Source organism: Propithecus coquereli, unplaced genomic scaffold (genome assembly GCF_000956105.1).
Source record: "Propithecus coquereli isolate 6110/MARCELLA unplaced genomic scaffold, Pcoq_1.0 Scaffold150, whole genome shotgun sequence".
Taxonomy (NCBI): domain Eukaryota; kingdom Metazoa; phylum Chordata; class Mammalia; order Primates; family Indriidae; genus Propithecus; species Propithecus coquereli.
The window spans coordinates 5,999,986-6,020,568 of NW_012139414.1; the positions used below are offsets into that span (position 1 = coordinate 5,999,986).

General features: G+C 38.0%; 1 protein-coding gene across 3 annotated transcripts in view; it reads right to left on the bottom strand.

Annotated features, from left to right (window-relative positions):
• The window catches only part of CALN1 (calneuron 1), a 476,732-nt gene that overhangs the window by 215,767 nt on the left and 240,382 nt on the right, over positions 1-20,583 (bottom strand). For all 3 annotated transcript variants that reach the window (XM_012640272.1, XM_012640270.1, XM_012640271.1), the window contains exon 3: positions 19,396-19,539. In XM_012640272.1, coding sequence (XP_012495726.1) covers positions 19,396-19,539 — 144 coding nt within the window. The remainder of the gene's footprint in view (positions 1-19,395; positions 19,540-20,583) is intronic.

Sequence of the window (20,583 nt, forward strand, 5' to 3'; positions counted from 1 at the left end):
TAATAGATAAGTAAATGAAAAAAACAATGGGGAAACAAACAATGAAGTTATCAAAGTCAATTTTTTTCAAAAATGTTCGAGAGAATTGACAATCCCCTAAGAGCCTGTGGATATTAAAAGGATGATTAGGTAGGCGACAGTAAAAAAAATTTGTGTCAAGAAATCTGACGACTTACATTTTAAAATGAACAAATTTCTTGAACTACGAAAGTGACAAGGTAATACAAGAAAAAAAATGGAAAATCTAAATAGCTCTGTGATTTCAAAGTACTTCACAATGAAAAGGCCTCCACAAAAAGGGTTGAATAAGTTCATGGTAAAGCAAACATAATATTGTAAAATCAATGTGATGAGTACCTGGGTGTTCACTGTACCATTTATTCAACATTTCTGCATGACTGAAAAGTTTTATAATATAATTTGAGGAAACAATCCTTCTAACAAAGAAAATTCTTGGTCTAAATGACTTCCAACAAACATTAAAGGAAGAAAAACATCAGTCTTAAGCAAATTCTTTCAAAATATGGAGGAGAAAAGAATACTTCCCAACTCATTTTATAAGGCCAGCTAAACAGACACTGAAATTTGACAAGGACACTATAAGAAAAGAAAATTATAGAGCAACATATCTCATAAAACAAAGATGCAAAAATCTTTATCAAAATATTAGCAAATCAAATCCAGCAGTGTCTGAAAAAGAAAATCCATCATGACTAAGTGTGGCATATTCTAAGAATATAAAGTTGGTTTGAAAATGTCAATGTAATTTACTACATTAATAGAATTAAAAAAAAATACGATCATTTTGATAGCTGCAGAAAAAGCGTTTGACAAAAGTCAGTAAAAGAAATGCTAAAAGAAGATGTTTAGGTTGAAGGCAATTGAAACCAGATGCAAGCCCAGATACGCAAAAAGGAATGGAGTGCCAGAAAAGGTAAAATGATGACAAATACAAAAGTCTTACTTATCATATAATAAATGACAGCAAAAATATATGTGTATTTCTAAATTATTTTAAAAGACTATCAGCTGTTTAAAGTAAAAATAATATCATTAAGTTGTAGGGTGTATAGTATATGGAGAAGTAAAATATATGACAACATATATTTATATATTGACAGTTATATGCTGTAAGATTCTTAGATTATTCATGAAGTAGCATAAGATTATTTGAAGCAAAACTGGTAAGTTCAAGATGTATACTGTACTCTCTAGAGAAACTACTAAATGCTTATGTACAAAGCAATATAGCTAATAGGAGGGACAAAATGAAATACTCAAACACACTAATGTCACCCAAAAGGTGGCTGAAAAGGAGGAATCGAGAAACATAGAATAGATGGTTCTAATAGAAAACATATATGAATGGCAGACTTAAATCCAATCCTATCGATAATTTCATATATTATAAATGGACACTATTTTAAAAAGAGTTGGCTGACTGGATTAGTCTAAAAGGAAAGACCCAACTATATGCAGCTTCCAATAAATAGACTTGAAATATAAACACAGTAACAAATTGAAAGTAAAACAGTTTAAAAAAGTAAACCATGCACACCCTAAGCAATATAGTTTATGTGACTATAATTATATAAGGTAGGCTTTCAAGACAAAGAGTATCAGAGAGAAGAGAGATATTTCATAATGGTAAAAGTATCAATTTATAAAGAAAACATAACAATTTAAATGTGTGTGTCTACAAACAGTATCAACATACATGAAACAACAGTTGCAGAACTAAAGGGAGAAATAGACAAATCCACATAGTGGGAGAATTTAACACCTCTTGAAAGTAATTGGTAGGAGAAGAAAAAAAATCCAGTAAAGATATAGAATATCTAAACATCACCATCAATCGGCTTGGCCTAATTAACATTTACAGAATACCATACCCAGTAATGCAAAATTCACATTCTTTACAAGTGCATAAGAAACCAACGTAGATCATATGCTGGGCCATAAAACAAGAGTTAGTACATTTCAAAGGATAGAACTCATACAGGATATGTTTCTGATGGCAATGGTAACAACAGGTATCTAGGTGATATTTAATGATGACAATAAAGCATCAAGAAAATATTCTATTATATAGAAACTAAGCATGATATGTCTAACCAGCCTATAAGTCAAAAGAAAGAAAAACAGAAGTGGGAAATTAGAAAATATTTCAAACTGAATGATTATATAAAATGTCATATGAATATTTATGGAGTGAGAAACACCTTGAATATCTGGAAAAGAGAATGCAGCGTCCTTTATGCACCCTAGAAAAGCAAGCAAGGTCTCTTCTCTCGTCACATTCCACCTCTGCAGGGGTGCACACACTCATACTGATCATTACAGGGGTGCTGTCAGAACAGATGAGGGAGAAGAGGTGAGGACACTGCAAAATTTCAAATACTTTGCAGAGGCAAATAATTGTTATCATTGCTGTCATTCATGCTGCTACCACATTCCAGAGATTGTCATTTCTGGGCAGCAGCAGGGTAGAGTGGGAGTTCTACCCTGCTTTCTGGTCACTGGAGCCAAAAAGACTAGAGGTGAAATCCCAGCCCCATTATTTACTATGGCTTCTTGGCCAAGGCACAAAATAATCTGACTCTTAGTCTCTTCACCTGTAAAATGGGTATACACCTCCTTCATTAACATGAAGGAAGTCTTCAATCACTGTTGGTCTGCCTCACCCCTTTTTTCTATTTAGACTAGGTCAAATTCTACAAAAGTGTAATAAAATTTACTATAATTTTTAAAAAGGATTTATGGAATGTGACTAAACCTTTAAACACTTATATTAGGAAAGAGAGAAGGTTTAAAATCAATGACCTTACGTTCCACTTTAACAAGTTAGAAAAAGAAGAGCAAATTAAATCAATAATTTGAAGAAAATGATATAAAAATAAAAGCATAAATCAATGAAATAAACAATAAAAAAAGTAGAGAAATCAATGAAATAATAAATATATAAATAATAGATAAGTAAATGAAAAAAACAATGGGGAAACAAACAATGAAGTTATCAAAGTCAATTTTTTTCAAAAATATTCGAGAGAATTGACAATCCCCTAAGAGCCTGTGGATATTAAAAGGATGATTAGGTAGGCGACAGTAAAAAAAATTTGTGTCAAGAAATCTGACGACTTACATTTTAAAATGAACAAATTTCTTGAACTACGAAAGTGACAAGGTAATACAAGAAAAAAAATGGAAAATCTAAATAGCTCTGTGATTTCAAAGTACTTCACAATGAAAAGGCCTCCACAAAAAGGGTTGAATAAGTTCATGGTAAAGCAAACATAATATTGTAAAATCAATGTGATGAGTACCTGGGTGTTCACTGTACCATTTATTCAACATTTCTGCATGACTGAAAAGTTTTATAATATAATTTGAGGAAACAATCCTTCTAACAAAGAAAATTCTTGGTCTAAATGACTTCCAACAAACATTAAAGGAAGAAAAACATCAGTCTTAAGCAAATTCTTTCAAAATATGGAGGAGAAAAGAATACTTCCCAACTCATTTTATAAGGCCAGCTAAACAGACACTGAAATTTGACAAGGACACTGTAAGAAAAGAAAATTATAGAGCAACATATCTCATAAAACAAAGATGCAAAAATCTTTATCAAAATATTAGCAAATCAAATCCAGCAGTGTCTGAAAAAGAAAATCCATCATGACTAAGTGTGGCATATTCTAAGAATATAAAGTTGGTTTGAAAATGTCAATGTAATTTACTACATTAATAGAATTAAAAAAAAAATACGATCATTTTGATAGCTGCAGAAAAAGCGTTTGACAAAAGTCAACACCTGTTCAAGATAAAAAAGCTCAGCAATTTGGAACGGAGGGAATTTAGTCTGATAAAACCATGAAACAAAAAACTTACAGCTAACTTCATATTAAGTGGTGAAAGAGTTTCCCCAAGATCAAGAAAGAAACAAAAAATGTCCCCTCTTAACACTTCAATCAATCCTAGCTGATAGAATAAGGCAAGAAAAGAAATATAAAAGACATAAAAATTAGAAAGGAAGAATTAAAAATGCTATTTACACAGACAACATCTTTAAGTACGTAGAAAATCTTATGGAAGCTATTAAACACTACTGGGACTAGCAAGATAACAAAATCTAAAATCAATTTTAAAAACAATTGTATTTCTACATACTAGTAGCAAACGATCTGAAAAGTGAAATTTAAAAACAATACAATTTACAATGAATGGCTTTAAAAATCAAGTCTCTAGGAATGAATCTAATGAAAGATGTGTAAATAATCTGCAAAGAAAAAATACAAAACATTGTTGAGAGAGGTTCAATACGACCTAAAGAAATGGAGGGACATATCCTTTTTACAGATTGGAAGACTTACTATTATCAGTATGTCCATCCTACTAATATTTATCTATAGATGTAATGCAAATGGGATCCAAACCCAGGTAGCTTTGTTGATGAAATTTACAAGGTGATTTTACAGTCCATGTGCAACTGCAAAGGGTCTAGAAGAACTGCAACAATTCTGAAAAAGATGAATACAGTTTCAGGACTTACATTGCCTGATTTCAGGGTTTAACATAAACCTATTATAATCAAGACAGCACAGTGTTAAGTGTACAAAATAGAGCAAATAGATTAAAAAATAGAATAGAAAATCCAAAAACAGATGGCCACATTTCAGGCCAATTGATGTCCAACCAAGGTTCTTAATCAATTCAATGAGGGGTAAAAAAGGTGCTTTAACAAATTTTTCTTAGAATAACTAAGAACTTGTACAGAGTAAACCAAACCTCAACTTCTACCACACTCCATATACAAAAAGTACTTTCATATGGATCCCAGATGTAAATGTAAAAGCTAGAACCATAAATCTTCTAGAAGAAAATGTAGTAAAATATTTTTTTAACATTGATGCAGGCAGAGATTTTTTGACAGCACTGAACATGAAAGAAAAACAGTGATAAATATGGTTTAATCAAAGCTTAAAATGTCCGCTAATGGACAGACACTATACTATGTTGTTCCTCTTTATCTGCGGGTTCATTTCCCACGGTTTCAGTTGCCCGTAGTCAACTGCAGCCCAAAAATATTAAATGGAAAATTCCAGAAATAAAGGACTCAAAAGTTTTCACTTGTGTGCCATTCTGAGTAGTGTGATGAAATCTGATGCAGTCCTGCTCTATCCCACCAGGGACATGAATCACCCCTTTGTCTATGTCTCTGTGCTGCGCTCCCTGCATGTTAATCATGGATGTCGTCTGCTCCTGATGGTGTCAAAGCTCCTTGATCAGGATCACCCAAAGCAGATGACCCTCCTTCTGACTTACGGTCAGGTCAGTGTAGCCTAACTCTACGTCACAATGCCTATGTCATTCACCTCACTCCGTCACATAGGAATTTTATCATCTCACATCATCACAAGAAGAACAAGGGTGAGTACGGTAAGATATTTTGAGAGAGAGAGATACCACATTCACATAACCACATTCATGTAAATTGTTATAATTATTGTATTTTATCATTAGTTGCTGTTAATCTCTTTACTTTGCCTAATTTATAAATTAAACTTTATCATAGGTATGTACGTATAGGAAAAAGCATAGCATATACAGGGCTTGGTACTATCCACAGTTTCGGGCATCCGCTAGGGATCTTGGAACATATCCCCTGCAGATAAGGGGAGTGTACTGTATAAAGAAATGAATATGTAAGCCACAGAGCGGGAAAATCTCTTTGTCAAGGAACTAATTTGGGTAACAGAAATGTTCTGTATTTTACACTAGGGTATGAGTTATACTTCTGTATATAATTGTCAAAACTCATCAAACTGAACACTCAAGAACTGTACATTTTACGGTATTTGCATTTTGTCTTAATTAAAAGTAAAAATCAGGTGGTGCAAGCTGAGATGAAAAGTAAGCAGAAGAAAGTAAGGAAAAAATACAACAAAACTAAAAATCTAATAGCAGAATTAAAATCTGCAATGTAAATCGTCCCTCCAAAAAACTGAACTATTAATGCTATTAATCAAGACAGTGATATAATTCTCTCAATAAAAATATACCCATAAGGAAAATCATCTGGAAATCAAGTTAAGAAAAAGATAAAACAAAAATTTATAGAATTAAAGGACACTAAAATATAAAAGAATGACAAGTATACATATATGTTAATATCTTTGAAATCAAAAAGAAATGGATGATTTCTGGAACAAACAGATCATCAAATTCACTAAAGAAAATGATCACTTGAATAGTAAACATGATATAAACTAAATACTGTTTAAAAAACTACCCCAAACTGTTTCCTGTTTTACATGATGTTCCAGGAATATGTTTAAATATTCAAAAATGTTAATTATATAATCTCTTCCAGTGCATAAAAAGATAGAAATGTACCAAATAACCTATAAATTTAGCATAATCTTGGTATTAAAAACCTGCAAATGGAAAGAAAAGGCAACGGATCAATTATTTTTTATGGATATATTTGCAAAACCTATATAAAAAAATAAAACAATAGTCAAACACAACAGGATACTGAGAGAGAAACTCAACTAAGGAGACATAATCCCTGAACTGTAGGAGTTTTTTTAATTGTAGTGAATACAATTAAATAATACACATTATCAACAAATAAAATAATAAAAACTATGTGATTATCTCAACAGGTGCCAAAAAGGTACTCAAAAACTATTATTGATTTAAAAGCAAAAAAGTTTACCCAAGAATAGGATATTACCTTAACCATGGTAAGGTCTATTTCAAACAGGAATCAATACCATTTTCAAATTTAAACTCAAACTCTGGGGACATTTCCATTAAAGTCAGAAACAAAAGAGTGTCTGATATTACCATCATTACATAATTTTTATCTAAAAGTTCTACCTACTGAAATAAGGCAGAAATAAAAATAAGAGGGACCCTACATAGCATAGACCCAGAAACTTCAGGGAGCATTTTATACATCGTTCCCATGCACACCAAAAGTACAAGAAACACCTACTCAGCTTCCTCTTCAATATTCCTGGGATGCTGAATAAATTACCCATTTAAAATAACCTCACTCCATCCATTCTTTGCTTGGACTGGAAGGGGATTCAACTGATGTCCCGTGTTCATCTCTGCCAAAGCCTGGCCTCACCAGACCTAAGCCAGCACTAGACAGGCTGGATCTGCCTCTACCAGGAAAACCAAGAGACCTGTGAAAAGATGTTGCAAGTCAAAAGCCACCACCAGTTGTCTGAGGACTCAACGATGGCTTGGCAGTAAGGATGATCTACCAAAGAATGTTAGAAAAGCATCTGATTTATGTCCTCAACAACACTGAGAAACATCACATCAACCAAGTTAGAAAAGTGACAAGAAAGAACTATACAGAGATGAGAAAGCTTTGTTACAGAAATGAAATCTAGCCATCAGTAGACCCGTCACTAGAAAACTTCAAAGTAGTGAAGTAGAAAATATATATGAAAAAGAGACGGCTAAGGAAGAAGACGGAGAAAGGACAGCCCAGGATCTAACCTACATACAAGACTACACAGAGAGGTTGAAATACATGGCGCAAAAGCCAGAAACAAAAAAGGGTGTAAGAAATGTTTTCTAGGAAGAAAACTCAGTCTTAAACTTGAAAGTGTGAATCATGTTCCAAGTAACCATAACAACGACAGTCATAACACCAAGCACCACAACTACAGCAACACAGAAGAGACTACAGACTGGTGAGATTTTAAAACTTCCTACATAATGATTACATCCTAAAAATTAGATTATTTATGAGGAAAAAAAAGTAGGTTATCACGGACTTAACATTATTAAACACTCAGAATAATGGTGTAGCAGTCACAGACCTTTAAAAGAAAAAGGTTGCAGCCCAGGAATTTTAAATTTAATTCAGTCGTTGTGTATGTGTAAATGTTGAGGGGGTGATATTGTCAGAGTTACAATACTAAGAAGATTAAAGATTGAAGTCAACTTCCTGGAAAAAAAAAAAAAACAACAATGAAATTTTGGAAATTTTATGCCAAAACAATTGTATATTAATTAAAGATAAGAAATAGAAAATGAGTTAAATGTAGCTGGGTGTAAGTGCTAAAGACAGTTAAGTGTATGGGCAAAATAAGTATTTCAAATATGGTTATAAAATTTGATCAGGTCTCATTTATTTATTTTTGTTGTTGCTATGATTGCCTTTGGGGTCTTCTTCATAAATTCTTTGCCTAGGCCAATGTCTATAAGAGTTTTTCCAACATTGTCTTCTAGAATTCTTATAGTTTCATGCCTTAGATTTAAGTCCGTTATCCACCATGAGTTGATTTTTGTGAAAGCTGAAAGGTGTGGATCCTGTTTCAGCCTTCTACTGTGTGGCTATCCAATTTTCCCAGCACCACTTACTGAATAAGGATTCTTTTCCCCAGTGTATGTTTTTGTCTCCTTTGTCAAAGATTAGATGGCTGTATGAGTATGGTTTTATGTCTGGGTTCTCAGTTCTGTTCCATTGGTCTGTCTCTGTTCTTGTGCGAGCACCATGCTGTTTTCATTACTATAGCCTTGTAGTATATAGTTTGAAGTCTGGTAAATTGATACCTCCCAATTTGTTCTTTTTGTTTAAGATTGCTTTTGTATCCCCATAATATGTTGAAATAAAAAAAAAATTTAAAAACAGAGTAATCAATCATTTTGTCAGGTTAACTGGCCTAATGAAGACAGTTGACATCAATTAAATAAGCAATTGGAAAGAAGTGCAAATCAATGTAGTGACTCTCAATTGGTTGACCTCTGAAAAAACTGTTCATGGACATTGGCCAGTTGAAAGACACTAGCCAGCCTGTATGTCCATACATTATTCATATGTATCATTCATTATATATAGCTCATGGCATGCGTATGGCCTGGATTTTTCTGGTTTGCTAACTATTCTGTCCCCATAAATAAACTCCCGATTGTCAAACCAAAAATAAATATATATACATATATATATAGTTATATAATTGATAATATCTTTAAAATTGAAAATAATAAAAAATTATTTTAAAAGGGGAAATAATAAAAATTGTAAAAAAATGTAAAAAATGAACAAAGAATAGAAAAGGGAAGGAGAGAATGTTTAATTTCTCATCTTCCATAGAGAGTATTAATTTGCAAGTGATGTTAGCTGTTGGAGATAAGTTCACACAAACGTTATGGCCATCACTAGAGAGACTAAAAGTAAGACATCTAAGTTCCAAACAACTGAGAGGATAATATTTAAAACCAAACAACACTATAGTCATAAAAGAAGAAAAATTTAACAGTAAGTACACGTGAGAGCCAGCATAAAACAAAATGACAGAATTAAGACTCAATCTAAATGTTCTGAAATAAATATAAATAGGCATACATAAGCTAAGCTTACCAATAAGAAGGCTCTTCAAGTAATTAAAAATGAAAACATAATGATATAGATTGTGTAAACGTTTCCCCCTAACAAAATCACCAAAAAGGGTGGTGCATTGAGCACCGAGTTCCTGAAAGGAGAAGAAACTAAACAATTGTACAGGACTCTAGTGACCACTGCGTATAACAATAAATGCTATTCAAACACAAGCAAAAAGGTTATGTGGCAAAAATCAACAGAAATCAAAAGCATTTAAAGAACACTTACAATGGTAAAAGGTAAAATTCACTATGGGGGAAGACAGAGCATCAAAAGTTAAAATAAAAACTGGTGAAGTAAACTTAGGAAGCAACATAACATTATGTGGGAGACTTCAACACATCACAGTAATTCATCTTGGACAAAATAACCAAAAATAGGGGTGGAGGGGACATAGTTGATGGGAAGATAACTTCTATGCATATATAAAAACCTTATACCACAGAGGCAAGACCTTCATAAAAGTGCATGTCATTCTTGCTTACAAAGAAAATCTCAGCAAATAGCAGGTCATATGTGTCTTCCACAATGCAATGAAAATAGAAAATTGAAATATAAACTAGAACTTGAAAAATCCTAGAGACTCAGAAATTATAAAATACTTTCCTATAAAATTTGTAGAGTAGCAGAGGGAATTTTTAAAAACTACAATAAAATATTCTAAAGAAAACAATCAAAACTGTCAAAAGCTGGGAGATATTACTGAAGCTCTTCTCAGTGGCCAATTTCTCACTCTAGTTGCCTTAATTATTAAATAATGAAGAATTAAAATAAGTAATCTACTGAAACAGCTAGATGGACAACAAATAAGCAAAACAAAAACAGAAAAACAAACAAAAAAAATCAATTCCCTACAATCAAGAAAAATGAAGCCAGGTACAGTGGCTTACGCCTGTAATCCCAGCACTTTGGAAGGTCGAGACAGGAGGATCACTTAAAGCCAGGAGTTCAAGACCAGCCTGAGCGACATAGCAAGACCCAGTCTCTACAAAAAAACAAGAAAAATTAGGTGGTGCATGTCTATAGTCCCAGCTACTCGGGAGGCTGGGGCAGGAAAACTACTTGAGCCCAGGAGTTCCAGGTTGCAGTGAGCTATGATCGCACCACTGCACTCCAGCCTGGGTAGCAGAGTGGGACCCTATCTCTAAAAAAAGAAAAAAAAGAGAGAGAGAGAGAGAAATGAAGATGAAAATACAACAGCAAAAGCTGTCCTTATTTCTGGTGCATGTACGTTAGGGTCCCAAACTCCAAAACCTATAGAGACCAAGCCAGCTCATCAAAAACGAAGCAGACAGGTTTAAAACAGTATTAAGTGGTGGAGACTATGACATATGCCCTACCTAGAGGGGACAGCTACTACTCAACTCCACCAAATTATTGCACCAAAGGAATGCAGGTCTAATCTTGCCAAATTCTCCAATATTTTAACAGGAGAGAAAAATGTGGATTTTTAATGTGAGATTTTCTGTTTTATAAAATGGCATATGGGCCAAATAAAACATCGCTATGAGCTGTGTTTGGCTGGTAGGCTGCAAGTATGCAACTTCTGATTTAGACTATTGACTTCAACTTGAATCAATTTCAATAATTTATATTTTTCCAGAAAAAAAATCTCCATTTCACATAGATATTCAAATGTATAAACATGAAACTGTATCAAGTATTGTTTTTAAAAATCTCCCATATTTATTTTTCATATCTAGTTTATTTCACTGATAATACATTCATTCTTAATTAAATATGCTATCTTTGTCAATTTATTGCTTTTCTTTTTCAAAAAATCAGCACTTGGATCTGTTCATTAGATTGAGAAGTTTTGGGTTTTTAATTTTTAAATTTCCAAATGGGTTGGATTCTTATTTAAACTTTGTTATTAATTTCTGGTTTATAGCATTGTAGACAAAGAATGTGCCTATGATTTTTGTCCTTTGGAGTTTAATTAGGTTGCCTTTGTGACCTGATACATAGACATGTTTCTGTTAATTTCTAGAATCACTTAAAAAAAAGCTACTCTCTTTTTAAGGGTACAAAATTTATATCACTAACATACACACACACACACACACACACACACACTAATGCACATACACATTCAATGTCATTCAAATTCTGTTACTCAGTTTTACTTACTTGTAAAAAATTCCTTACCAATTTGAAAGGAATTTGTAAAATCTCCCATAATAATTTTTTTGCCCTATTCATAATATTTCTAAGAAATCTTCCTGAGATAAAAATTTTACAATGAATACGGCATTCTAATAAAAAAAGAAAAAGCCTAAAATCCTAAAGTCATCATTAGCGGTGTTCACCGTGTATTTCCTTTCTGGGCGTATAGATGGATTGTACTTTCTAACACCCTTTCATATTAGGCACAGCCACGTGACTTGCTTTAGCCAATGAAATGTGTATAGAAGTGACAAAACTTCCAGAATCACTGTGTGATTCACCTGGTCTCTCTCCCTTGCCGTAGCTCCCACAGAAGCACATGCAGGCTGGAGCCTCTTTCTGCCAGGACTCCAGAGTTAGGATGACACAGAGAAAAGACTCAGCCAACCCACAATAGACAGATAGCATGAGTGAGAAATTCAATTTTGTGCTTTTAAACCACTGATATTTGGGGGTATTATTTATTACTGCAGCATGACTCAGCCTATCCTTACTAAAACAGATCTGAAATGAAAGTAAGCAATCCGCAAAAGGAAAAAAATGAGTATATAAAATCAGTCAATATATAAAAAATTCTTCCTCACACTTATAAGTTAAAGCAAAATAAGTCCCCACTTTTCACCAATCATATTAACAATGATTTTTGAAATAATTATGTTCAATACTGGTCAGGGTGTTCTAAGACAGGCACTTTCATACATTCCTTTTGGTAAACCTTGCCTGAGAAAAATGTTATTTATCATGAAGAATGTTGGCAGTTTCCTATCTTTCACATAGTAATCTCCATTCTAGAAAGCCAGCATGGTTTCTGCATTCAAGATGGTGCAGTATGTGGTACCAGGGAGAAAACAAACTTCCTAAGTGTGATTCCAAGACAGGTTTGTGTATCTCTCATCTTAAATAAAGTGCTAACCTCCTTGCCAATGGAATATGGCATTCTGGTATCTATGGCATGCACTGGCATGACGGTTAATTAAATGTCATCTGTGGTGTCTTGGGATAAAGTAATTATTGAAAGCAAGGCTTTGGAAGACCCAAGTGTCTCCTGCCTTTGACCTTTATGATAGCAATGATGTCAAGGACTGTGGGATAGGTTGGCTGCTTCTGAACACCCTTGAAAGAAAAAACAAGCTCAGGCCATTAAACTCTCAGCTCAAGTCACAGTCAGAGAGCTAGAGTTCTTCCATGATGGCCCTAAAATAGTCACTTATTTCTTAAAACTGCAAGGAAGACCCCAAATTTAATTGTATGGTCTATAGAATTATAAATTGAAATCACAAACTCATCAAGTCTCCTATGTGAAATTCCAGGTCCTGATTGGAAAGGAGTGAGACCTGAGTGAGACTTGGAATAGGGATTTTTAGGTGGATTTAGAAAAATAAGTCATCCCCAGGTATCCCTGATGTCCTGATAGCTCCCTGGAGTCAGACGAGATAAAGTCAAAGACCATGAAGACCTGTCACAGACACAGTTGTCTTGAAAGGGGATGCTTATTTCTCCAAGATCTATTCCCACCAAATTTCACTGTCTCTAACCCCATGGCTGGAATCAGATCAGCACATCCCAGGAGGAAAAGTTCCACATCTGATATGAGAGAACACAGAGTTGCAAGACATAGTTCATTTACATCAACATAAACCTGGGGGATAGGAGTGACAATGGACTCCGGGGTGTTCAACCAAGGGAGACAGGCTATAACACTGGATACGGCTGCACTTGCTCAAATTGTTGCACATACCAGAAATTCTGTTTTTAATATATTGGCTGGAGTAGCTGGAAGTGACTCAGTGTTTTTAGTCATTGGCTGGAACTTGAATGCAATGTGGCAAACTGGCAGTGAGATCAAGATGGCAGACTTTCCCTGGCATGCTGGAGAGGCAGGAATTGCTTAGGGAGATGGGCATGTTAGAGTGGATTTGTCACAAACATCCACCATTGCTACATATCCCAGGGAGGCCTAAAGGACTCTCCCTTCACTAAAACAATGAGAAAGCCAGAGGCGCCGTCCTCAATTCACACATTCTGCTCTCACACAGGGATAATCTGGAGAGTGGCTGGAGCCTTTCACCCAACCAAAGGTGACCTCAGGAGAACCCCATGTTCCTGGACACGTATTGGCAACAGTAACTGGGAACCCAAACATTCACATATAGGTTTGAAATACCAAGGTATTCATGCCTCAGGTGTGTGTGTGTGTGTGTGTGTGTGTGTGTGTGTTCAGTTACTGCCTTAATGTCCTGTTGTCACCCTAAGTGACCTATAGCCACTAAAATCACAAAATCACAATCACTAGTAGCATGACCCGTGCAAGTTACTTGAAACCTCTGTACTTCACTGTTCTCATCCATGAAATGACATTCATAATAGTTAGCACCTGTCTATTGAGAGGACTAAATAAATTAGCAAATAACGTTTTTAGAACAGTGTTTTGCCCCTGATGAAAACTCTGTATGTATTAGCTAGTATTATTGTTACCCAGTGCTATTACTGGGGGCATGGTGAGCATTACATGAGTGTTTTTTATCAGTAACTACCCAGTTCAAACTCACCACAGTCAGACTGGAGAACATCAAGCAATAACTCACGAACAGAATGAAATGCAAAATAGCTTAATGCTAATCAGGCTTATTCACAAACGCAAGCATTTGTAGACACCTTTTCCTTTCACTGTTCTCCACCAAAACTTGTGACTTTGTGAATTACTTTGAGGTTGTTAAACTCACAAAGCCCCACGCACCAAGCTACCGGAAGGAGATCAGGGAGGGCCTTCGCTCCACTGGAAAGACCCTCAAAGGAGGAAACGCAATTGGGTTCACTTTCCAGTACTCAAAGTGTTTCCTAGACTTGGGCTTCTCACGTTTTACTATGTCTATTGATCACCTGGGAATCTTGTTAAAAGAAAAATTCTGATTCAGCAGGTCTGGGGTGGGGCCTGAGACAGAGCATTTTAAACAAGTTCCCAGGGGATGCTGATTCTGCTGGTGCCCGGACCACACGTGGCGGCCTCCGCCTGTGCAGGCACGTTGAGGGCCACCTGCTTGAGGCAGAGGCATCTGAACCCCTAAGGACAGACTGTCTACTTCCTTCCTCAGGTTCCAAAGGAAAATCTCCTTGTCCCCTTTCAGCCACTGACCTCCTACTCAGACCTTCTTGCTCATGCAAATAGCCACAGGCTAGATGACTTCTCTTTAGCCAAAGATTTTCCTTTTACCCAAAGATCCCCTAATTGTGTCAACAGATTGCTGCACCATACCCTGACGTGATTGTTGAAGGATACAGGCCCCCCGGGCTCTACTCTTGGGAATTCTGTTTCTGCCAGTCTGTCTTTGTTTGTGTTGTTTCACACACTCCCCAGGTGTTCCCTGATGGGGGGTCGGGTTTGGGGAGCTGTGCTTTAGGCTAAAAATCCCCACCTGCCTTCCCTTCTTGCCAGCTAGCTCCACTACATGCGGCCTGCAGGTGAGCACCTTCCCTTACACACCGGAGAGAAGTGTGTGTTCTGTCATCATTAGGTCGCAAAATAGACCTAACCCAAGGTCCAGAGCGTTCGAGTCAGTACACAGAAGTGTCTGAAGGAGGAGTGGAAGTGAGCACAGTTTGGAATTGAGCACACACCTTCTCTGTCTTGTAAGAGATTACAAATGAAAACAGAAAGTCACATTAGCATGATTGATCTACACAGGATGAACACTCTCAATGAACGGGCAATGGAAGGAGGGACTGTGTGGACACACGGGCTAACAGTGGGGACACTGCAAGCCGTCCTTTCCTGTGACTCGGGCCATGATTTTGTTCTTACGCAGCTCAGTGGTTTGTCTCAAAATGGACCAAAAGTGAATCTTGTTAACCATAAAAATAAGCAAGTTCACACACAACGGACACCAGATAAATCCCTTTTAAATTGACTTGAACTGAATTAAATTCACCATCCAGGCAGCAATGAACCTGAAAAGAAAAAAAAAACAAACTACAAACGTGTTGAGAAATGAGAATGAATTTCAAAACTGCAACACATTTGTTAGAATTGCATGAGATTCTACATCTCTGAGGAGCAGAAGGCAAATAAAGGCGGAAGAGGCCAGGTCTCCCTTTGTTTCCAAGAAGGATCTTTGCTCTCCGAGTGCAGGGGAGGCTGGGCAGCAGCGTGGAAGAGCAGAGGGTGGCATTAGGAACGGAGTGGGGCATGCAATGGCCCCGGCTGCTGACAAGCCCCCTGGTTCAACTGTTTCAGGAAACTATTTGCAAAGGTAGCTGGATTCGCTCCAGTCGTGTGGTTGTTGAAACCACTGAAAATGCAGAAAGCAGTCCCAAATATCCCTTGGGTCTTGACGATACAAAGCCCTTATTCCCCGGTGAATGACGCAGGAAGCTCTGAGCAGCCCAAGCAGCTGCCGTGGGGACCACGGAGCAAATGGAGTATGGCCAAGCCCGTGGTGACTTCCAAAGAGCCGTTCTCTACCTGCTTCTATAAAAGAATTCAGCTTTGGAGATAATTTTTTGAGTGACTATTTTATCAGTTCTTCCAAGGAGGGTACATAGCTAATATGCACGGGAGAGAAGTCAATTGCTGATATGCAATGAATGCCCTGGGAACTGCTTAAATGTCTCGAGCAGCCTCGTGGAGAAGAGCTGCAGGTTTCCAGAACTGGGGCTGCTGGATCCTGATGAAAAGCACCCAGGAAAGGTGAATCCCGGTCCCCAACTGGGGCTAGTTTAAATACTACTTTACCTGCAGAGGCTGATGAAAGGGGAATGGAATGAAGAACTGAGTTAAAGTTCCAGGAAAGAACCTTGGCAGTAATGCACCAAAGAGGAAGCCCCCGGGCACTGGGCAGAAGTTTGAGGTTTTTGTTTATTTAACTCTGAGTAGTAGTTCAGCCCACTTGGCACACACGTGTGCACTCACGCTGCACGCATGCACACACGCACACACACACACACACACACACACACACACACAGTCAGTCTCACCACTGTCCCACACACCGCAATCCCAGACCCTCCTGCCTGCCTTCCGTTCTGTCCTCTGTAACTGTCTGGCTGGGTCTGTGCCCAGGAAATCCAGGCGAGATCCCTCACCCAGGGAGGTGACTGTTACATGTGTAAGCCGGCAAGGCAGCCCTCTCCCAAGGAGCCACCTAATGAAAACCTCATGCGTCAACTTGGGTTGTACAAACTCAGGCTAGTTCCAGCTGGGCCTCGTGCCAAAGGTATGACTTCACTATCGGGCAACCTTGCAGGGACCCCAGAAAGAGAAGATTAGTGTGTGGGCTGGACCTGCTCTTAATCGTGGCCAGCTGGGGTGGGTGGGGACAGCGCCATCTCCTCTCCTGCTGCTGCCGGACACCGGGGTGTATGGCCGGGCAGCACAGGCATCTCACAGCTAAGAATCCTAAGCCCTGCCCCAAACACTCCTTTTTTTTGGCATCATCCCCATAAAATTCTCTGCCATTTCACATGTTCCAAGCCAAAGAGAAACTTAATGAGGTAGGCCCAAATCTCTGTGGAGTATCCCCAGTTACAGAAGCGAGGAAGGAAGGATATAATTAGGACCTGATTTTACTTTTTTTTTTAACAGAACAGCTCAAAAGCCCCCATTAAGACAAGGACACTGGAAAACACTCGATCCATTCATATCCAGAACCTGGAACCTGACAAATTTCACTTACTGGCATCTTTTACAAAACACTTTTAAAGACGTGCATTTCGACCTCAGACTAGGCATTTTTTCACTTAGCTCTTTTCATACTTAGGGATTTTTATAAATGGTGCAGGCAATTCCTTTTGCCTATATTGCTGCGTTGTTTTCATACATTTTGCGCAAAATCTTTTGTAGGCAACGAAACAAAACTTCAAGGAAGCTGTACTTCAAAAATAAATAAATGTGTTTTTATCTGACGGGACACCATGAAATAGTTGATGACATGGGCTTTTGTTAAAGGAACTAATAGAAATTCTCTACCAGATTTCCTTGGAAGTTCTGCTGGCAGCATTGGTAGGTGAGTATGATGAGTTGCAAATAAATTGGTGCAACCTGAAATCTCCTAAACTGCATCCCAAACAGAGTTCTTGCCTGAGACCCGTCGGGCTCCTCGAACAATATCATCGCATGAGCCCTCATGGGATCAGGGAGGATTTGCAATAATGGAAAAATTCCCCCATGAGCTGGGGTCCAATGAGAGAATATACAAAGAACAAGGATGAACTGTGAGAAAGACCCTTAAATATTACAGAAATAACTCACCCACAATTATAGGAAAAACTTCTGGACATAACTAGGTATAACTCTCCCCAACAACCAAGCTCATTTTTATTAAAGTTGCTAATTCCACTTGCATTTAGTCCATTTGACTAGGTTTTATTACAGGAGTTACATGAGAAGAATCAAAAGCCCAAACCTTGGGGGTTAAGAGTTTTACTATTTTAAGGAGGAAATTTTTAACTGTAAGTATATCTCTGAAATGATGATGGAAGCCAATGGAAGAGAGATTTTGCTATAAAATATGTGCTTTGCTCCAGCTTTTCAGAAATATCTCTAAAATACAAAGCAAGGTCAAATCAGGCCTGCAAAGACATGGTGATTCACAATCAGTCAGAGTTGGGAGGGCAAGCTGGCACTGCTCGTGCAACTGAATACCCCGGATAGAACATCTCTGTCCTAATCCAGAAAATAAATGTCTACAGCTGCACTTGGTGTTTGGCACTGGGGTTCATTCACCATATGGTCACCCTTATTATCATCCACCCAACAAGTCCAGCAAGATAACAGGAGAGAACCGTGCTCTTGCAACTAGGCTGCGGGCCAAGCAAACATCTCCCCATCATGACCTTGCTCTAGTCCTCCAAAGAGATGTTCTGCCCCGCACCTCTGGTTCCCGTTTCTTGGTCTGTACTTCAAGTTCACTCTGAGAGTGCTGGAACCCACCACCCTGGACCCCTACGCCAGGAATCAAGCTGCTTTTCAGGGGGATGAGAGTGTGTGTTGACAAAACAAAATAAGAAGGCTCCTTCCTGGACCCTTAGCCAAGGCAGGATCTAAATGTCAGAATGGTCATAGCCGGTTTGGGATAGAGCTTAGGGTTTTAGAGCAGGAAAGAACCTTAAAGATTATCTAATGCCATCATTTTTCAAAACTTTTCAAAAACCCTGAAACCTGTTTTCCCAGTGATACTGCATGTAGAGACTCAGTATATAAACAACAGACATAAAAGAAGCTGTTATGTCCGCACAATGGAATATGACTTGGCCATAAAAAGAAACAAGGTGGTACACGCTACAACAGCACAATTTTGAAAACACTGTACTAAGTGTGAGAAGCCAGTCACAAAGGATCGCATATTACATGATTCATATGCATGAAATGTCCATAAAAGGCAACTCTATAGAGACAGAAAGTAGGTAAGTGGTTGCCTAAGGCTTGGGGGGATAGAGGCATTGGGATGGGACAGCTAAGAGATGCAGGTTTCTTTATGGAGAAAGAAAACATTCAAAATTGATTGCAGCATTGGTGGCACATATCTGTGAATCTACTAAAAGCCATGCATTTCACACTTTAAATGAGTGACTTTTATAGTATGTGAATTCTATCTCAATAAAGCTGTTTTTTTTTTTTTAATAAAAGGCAAGGGGGAGAGGACGCCCTAACTGCTTCACCAGCAGGACGTGCATCTTCATTCTAGTGTAGGTTTCCACTCCCCAAATGGAGAGCAAGACATGAACCCAAGTTTTTTGACTCAAAGTGCAAAGCCCCTCTCACACCCAAGGTCTTGCTGATGACACAGGGGCTCGTGTCAGGGGACAGGCGGCTCTCTGGGTCTTACCGTCCATGTCCAAGCGCTGCATGATGATGGCCAGCTCCACCTCACTGGGCATGTACCCCAAGGAGCGCATGGCCATTCCCAGCTCCTGCTTGGAGATGAAGCCATTCCCATCTCGGTCCAGAACCCGAAAGGCCTCTCGGATTTCTGCAAGGGGAAAGCAAAAAAAGTCCAATGGTCACATAGCTGGGTTTATTGCGTTGACGTTAGTGGTGATCATCCACTGATAACGCCTAACCGCTTCACAAATAGTGAGATGTTAAATAAGAGAGAGGCCAAAGGAAGAACAAAGAAAAGAAAGGAAGAAAGGAAAAAAGAGAAAAAAGGAACAGAGGGGAGAAGAAAGGAGGGTAGCACAGGAAGAATAAAAAGAAAGGAAGGAAGCAGGTGAGCATCCTAAAACACTGTAATGAGCACACAGTTTAGACCGTGGTCCCAGCAGAAACCCATGTCAGCCAAGGACACTTTCTGAGCAAAGATAAGGACTAGGTTTCAGCTGCGAGGAGAAAACTGCCCCTTAACTTCGGCCCTTAGGAGGAAAGGAGAATGAGATTCCCCTCTGCTGACATCCTTCAGATCCCTGCTGCTGCGGGAGCTGTACAGAAAGCTTTTTCAACCTCATAGGAGGATAGGAATTAAGTATCCTGCTGTTTTTATTTCATTCCCCTAATTTACAGGTGTTTCATGGATATAAACAACCTCAGATCAATAAGAGTGTCATGAAAGCTCAAAAGGCATCTTTAATCACTTTGTCTCAGGGCTGGCCGAGAAGTTGACTCTGCTATCAATAAGGGCCATTTTGCTAGGCAGGAGACCCCCATCCTCTCATCCCAAACTAGCACTGCTCTGAATTCTACCCAGAGGCCCCTCCTCCAAAGCCACTGTGGCTGTTAGTCCTGGGTTGGCTGAGCATTTCCTAACATGTCACACCCCTGTGATACACGGCACAGGGAATTCGAGGTCGCAGCTTGAAGATGACAGGTTCATCCATCGTATCTGAAAACACCAGACCTAGAGCAGCTTCGAGTTTTCATCGATAAACCCAGTGCTGGCCCAGTTACAGCAGCTGCCATTACTCACTGTGCCATGCCACAAGTATTGACTTCCTATTAGGTACAATACTAATAAATATAGAGAAATAAGAATGACCCACCAGGCGTCATGGTTCTCATCTTCAGCCCTGTGCTCCAA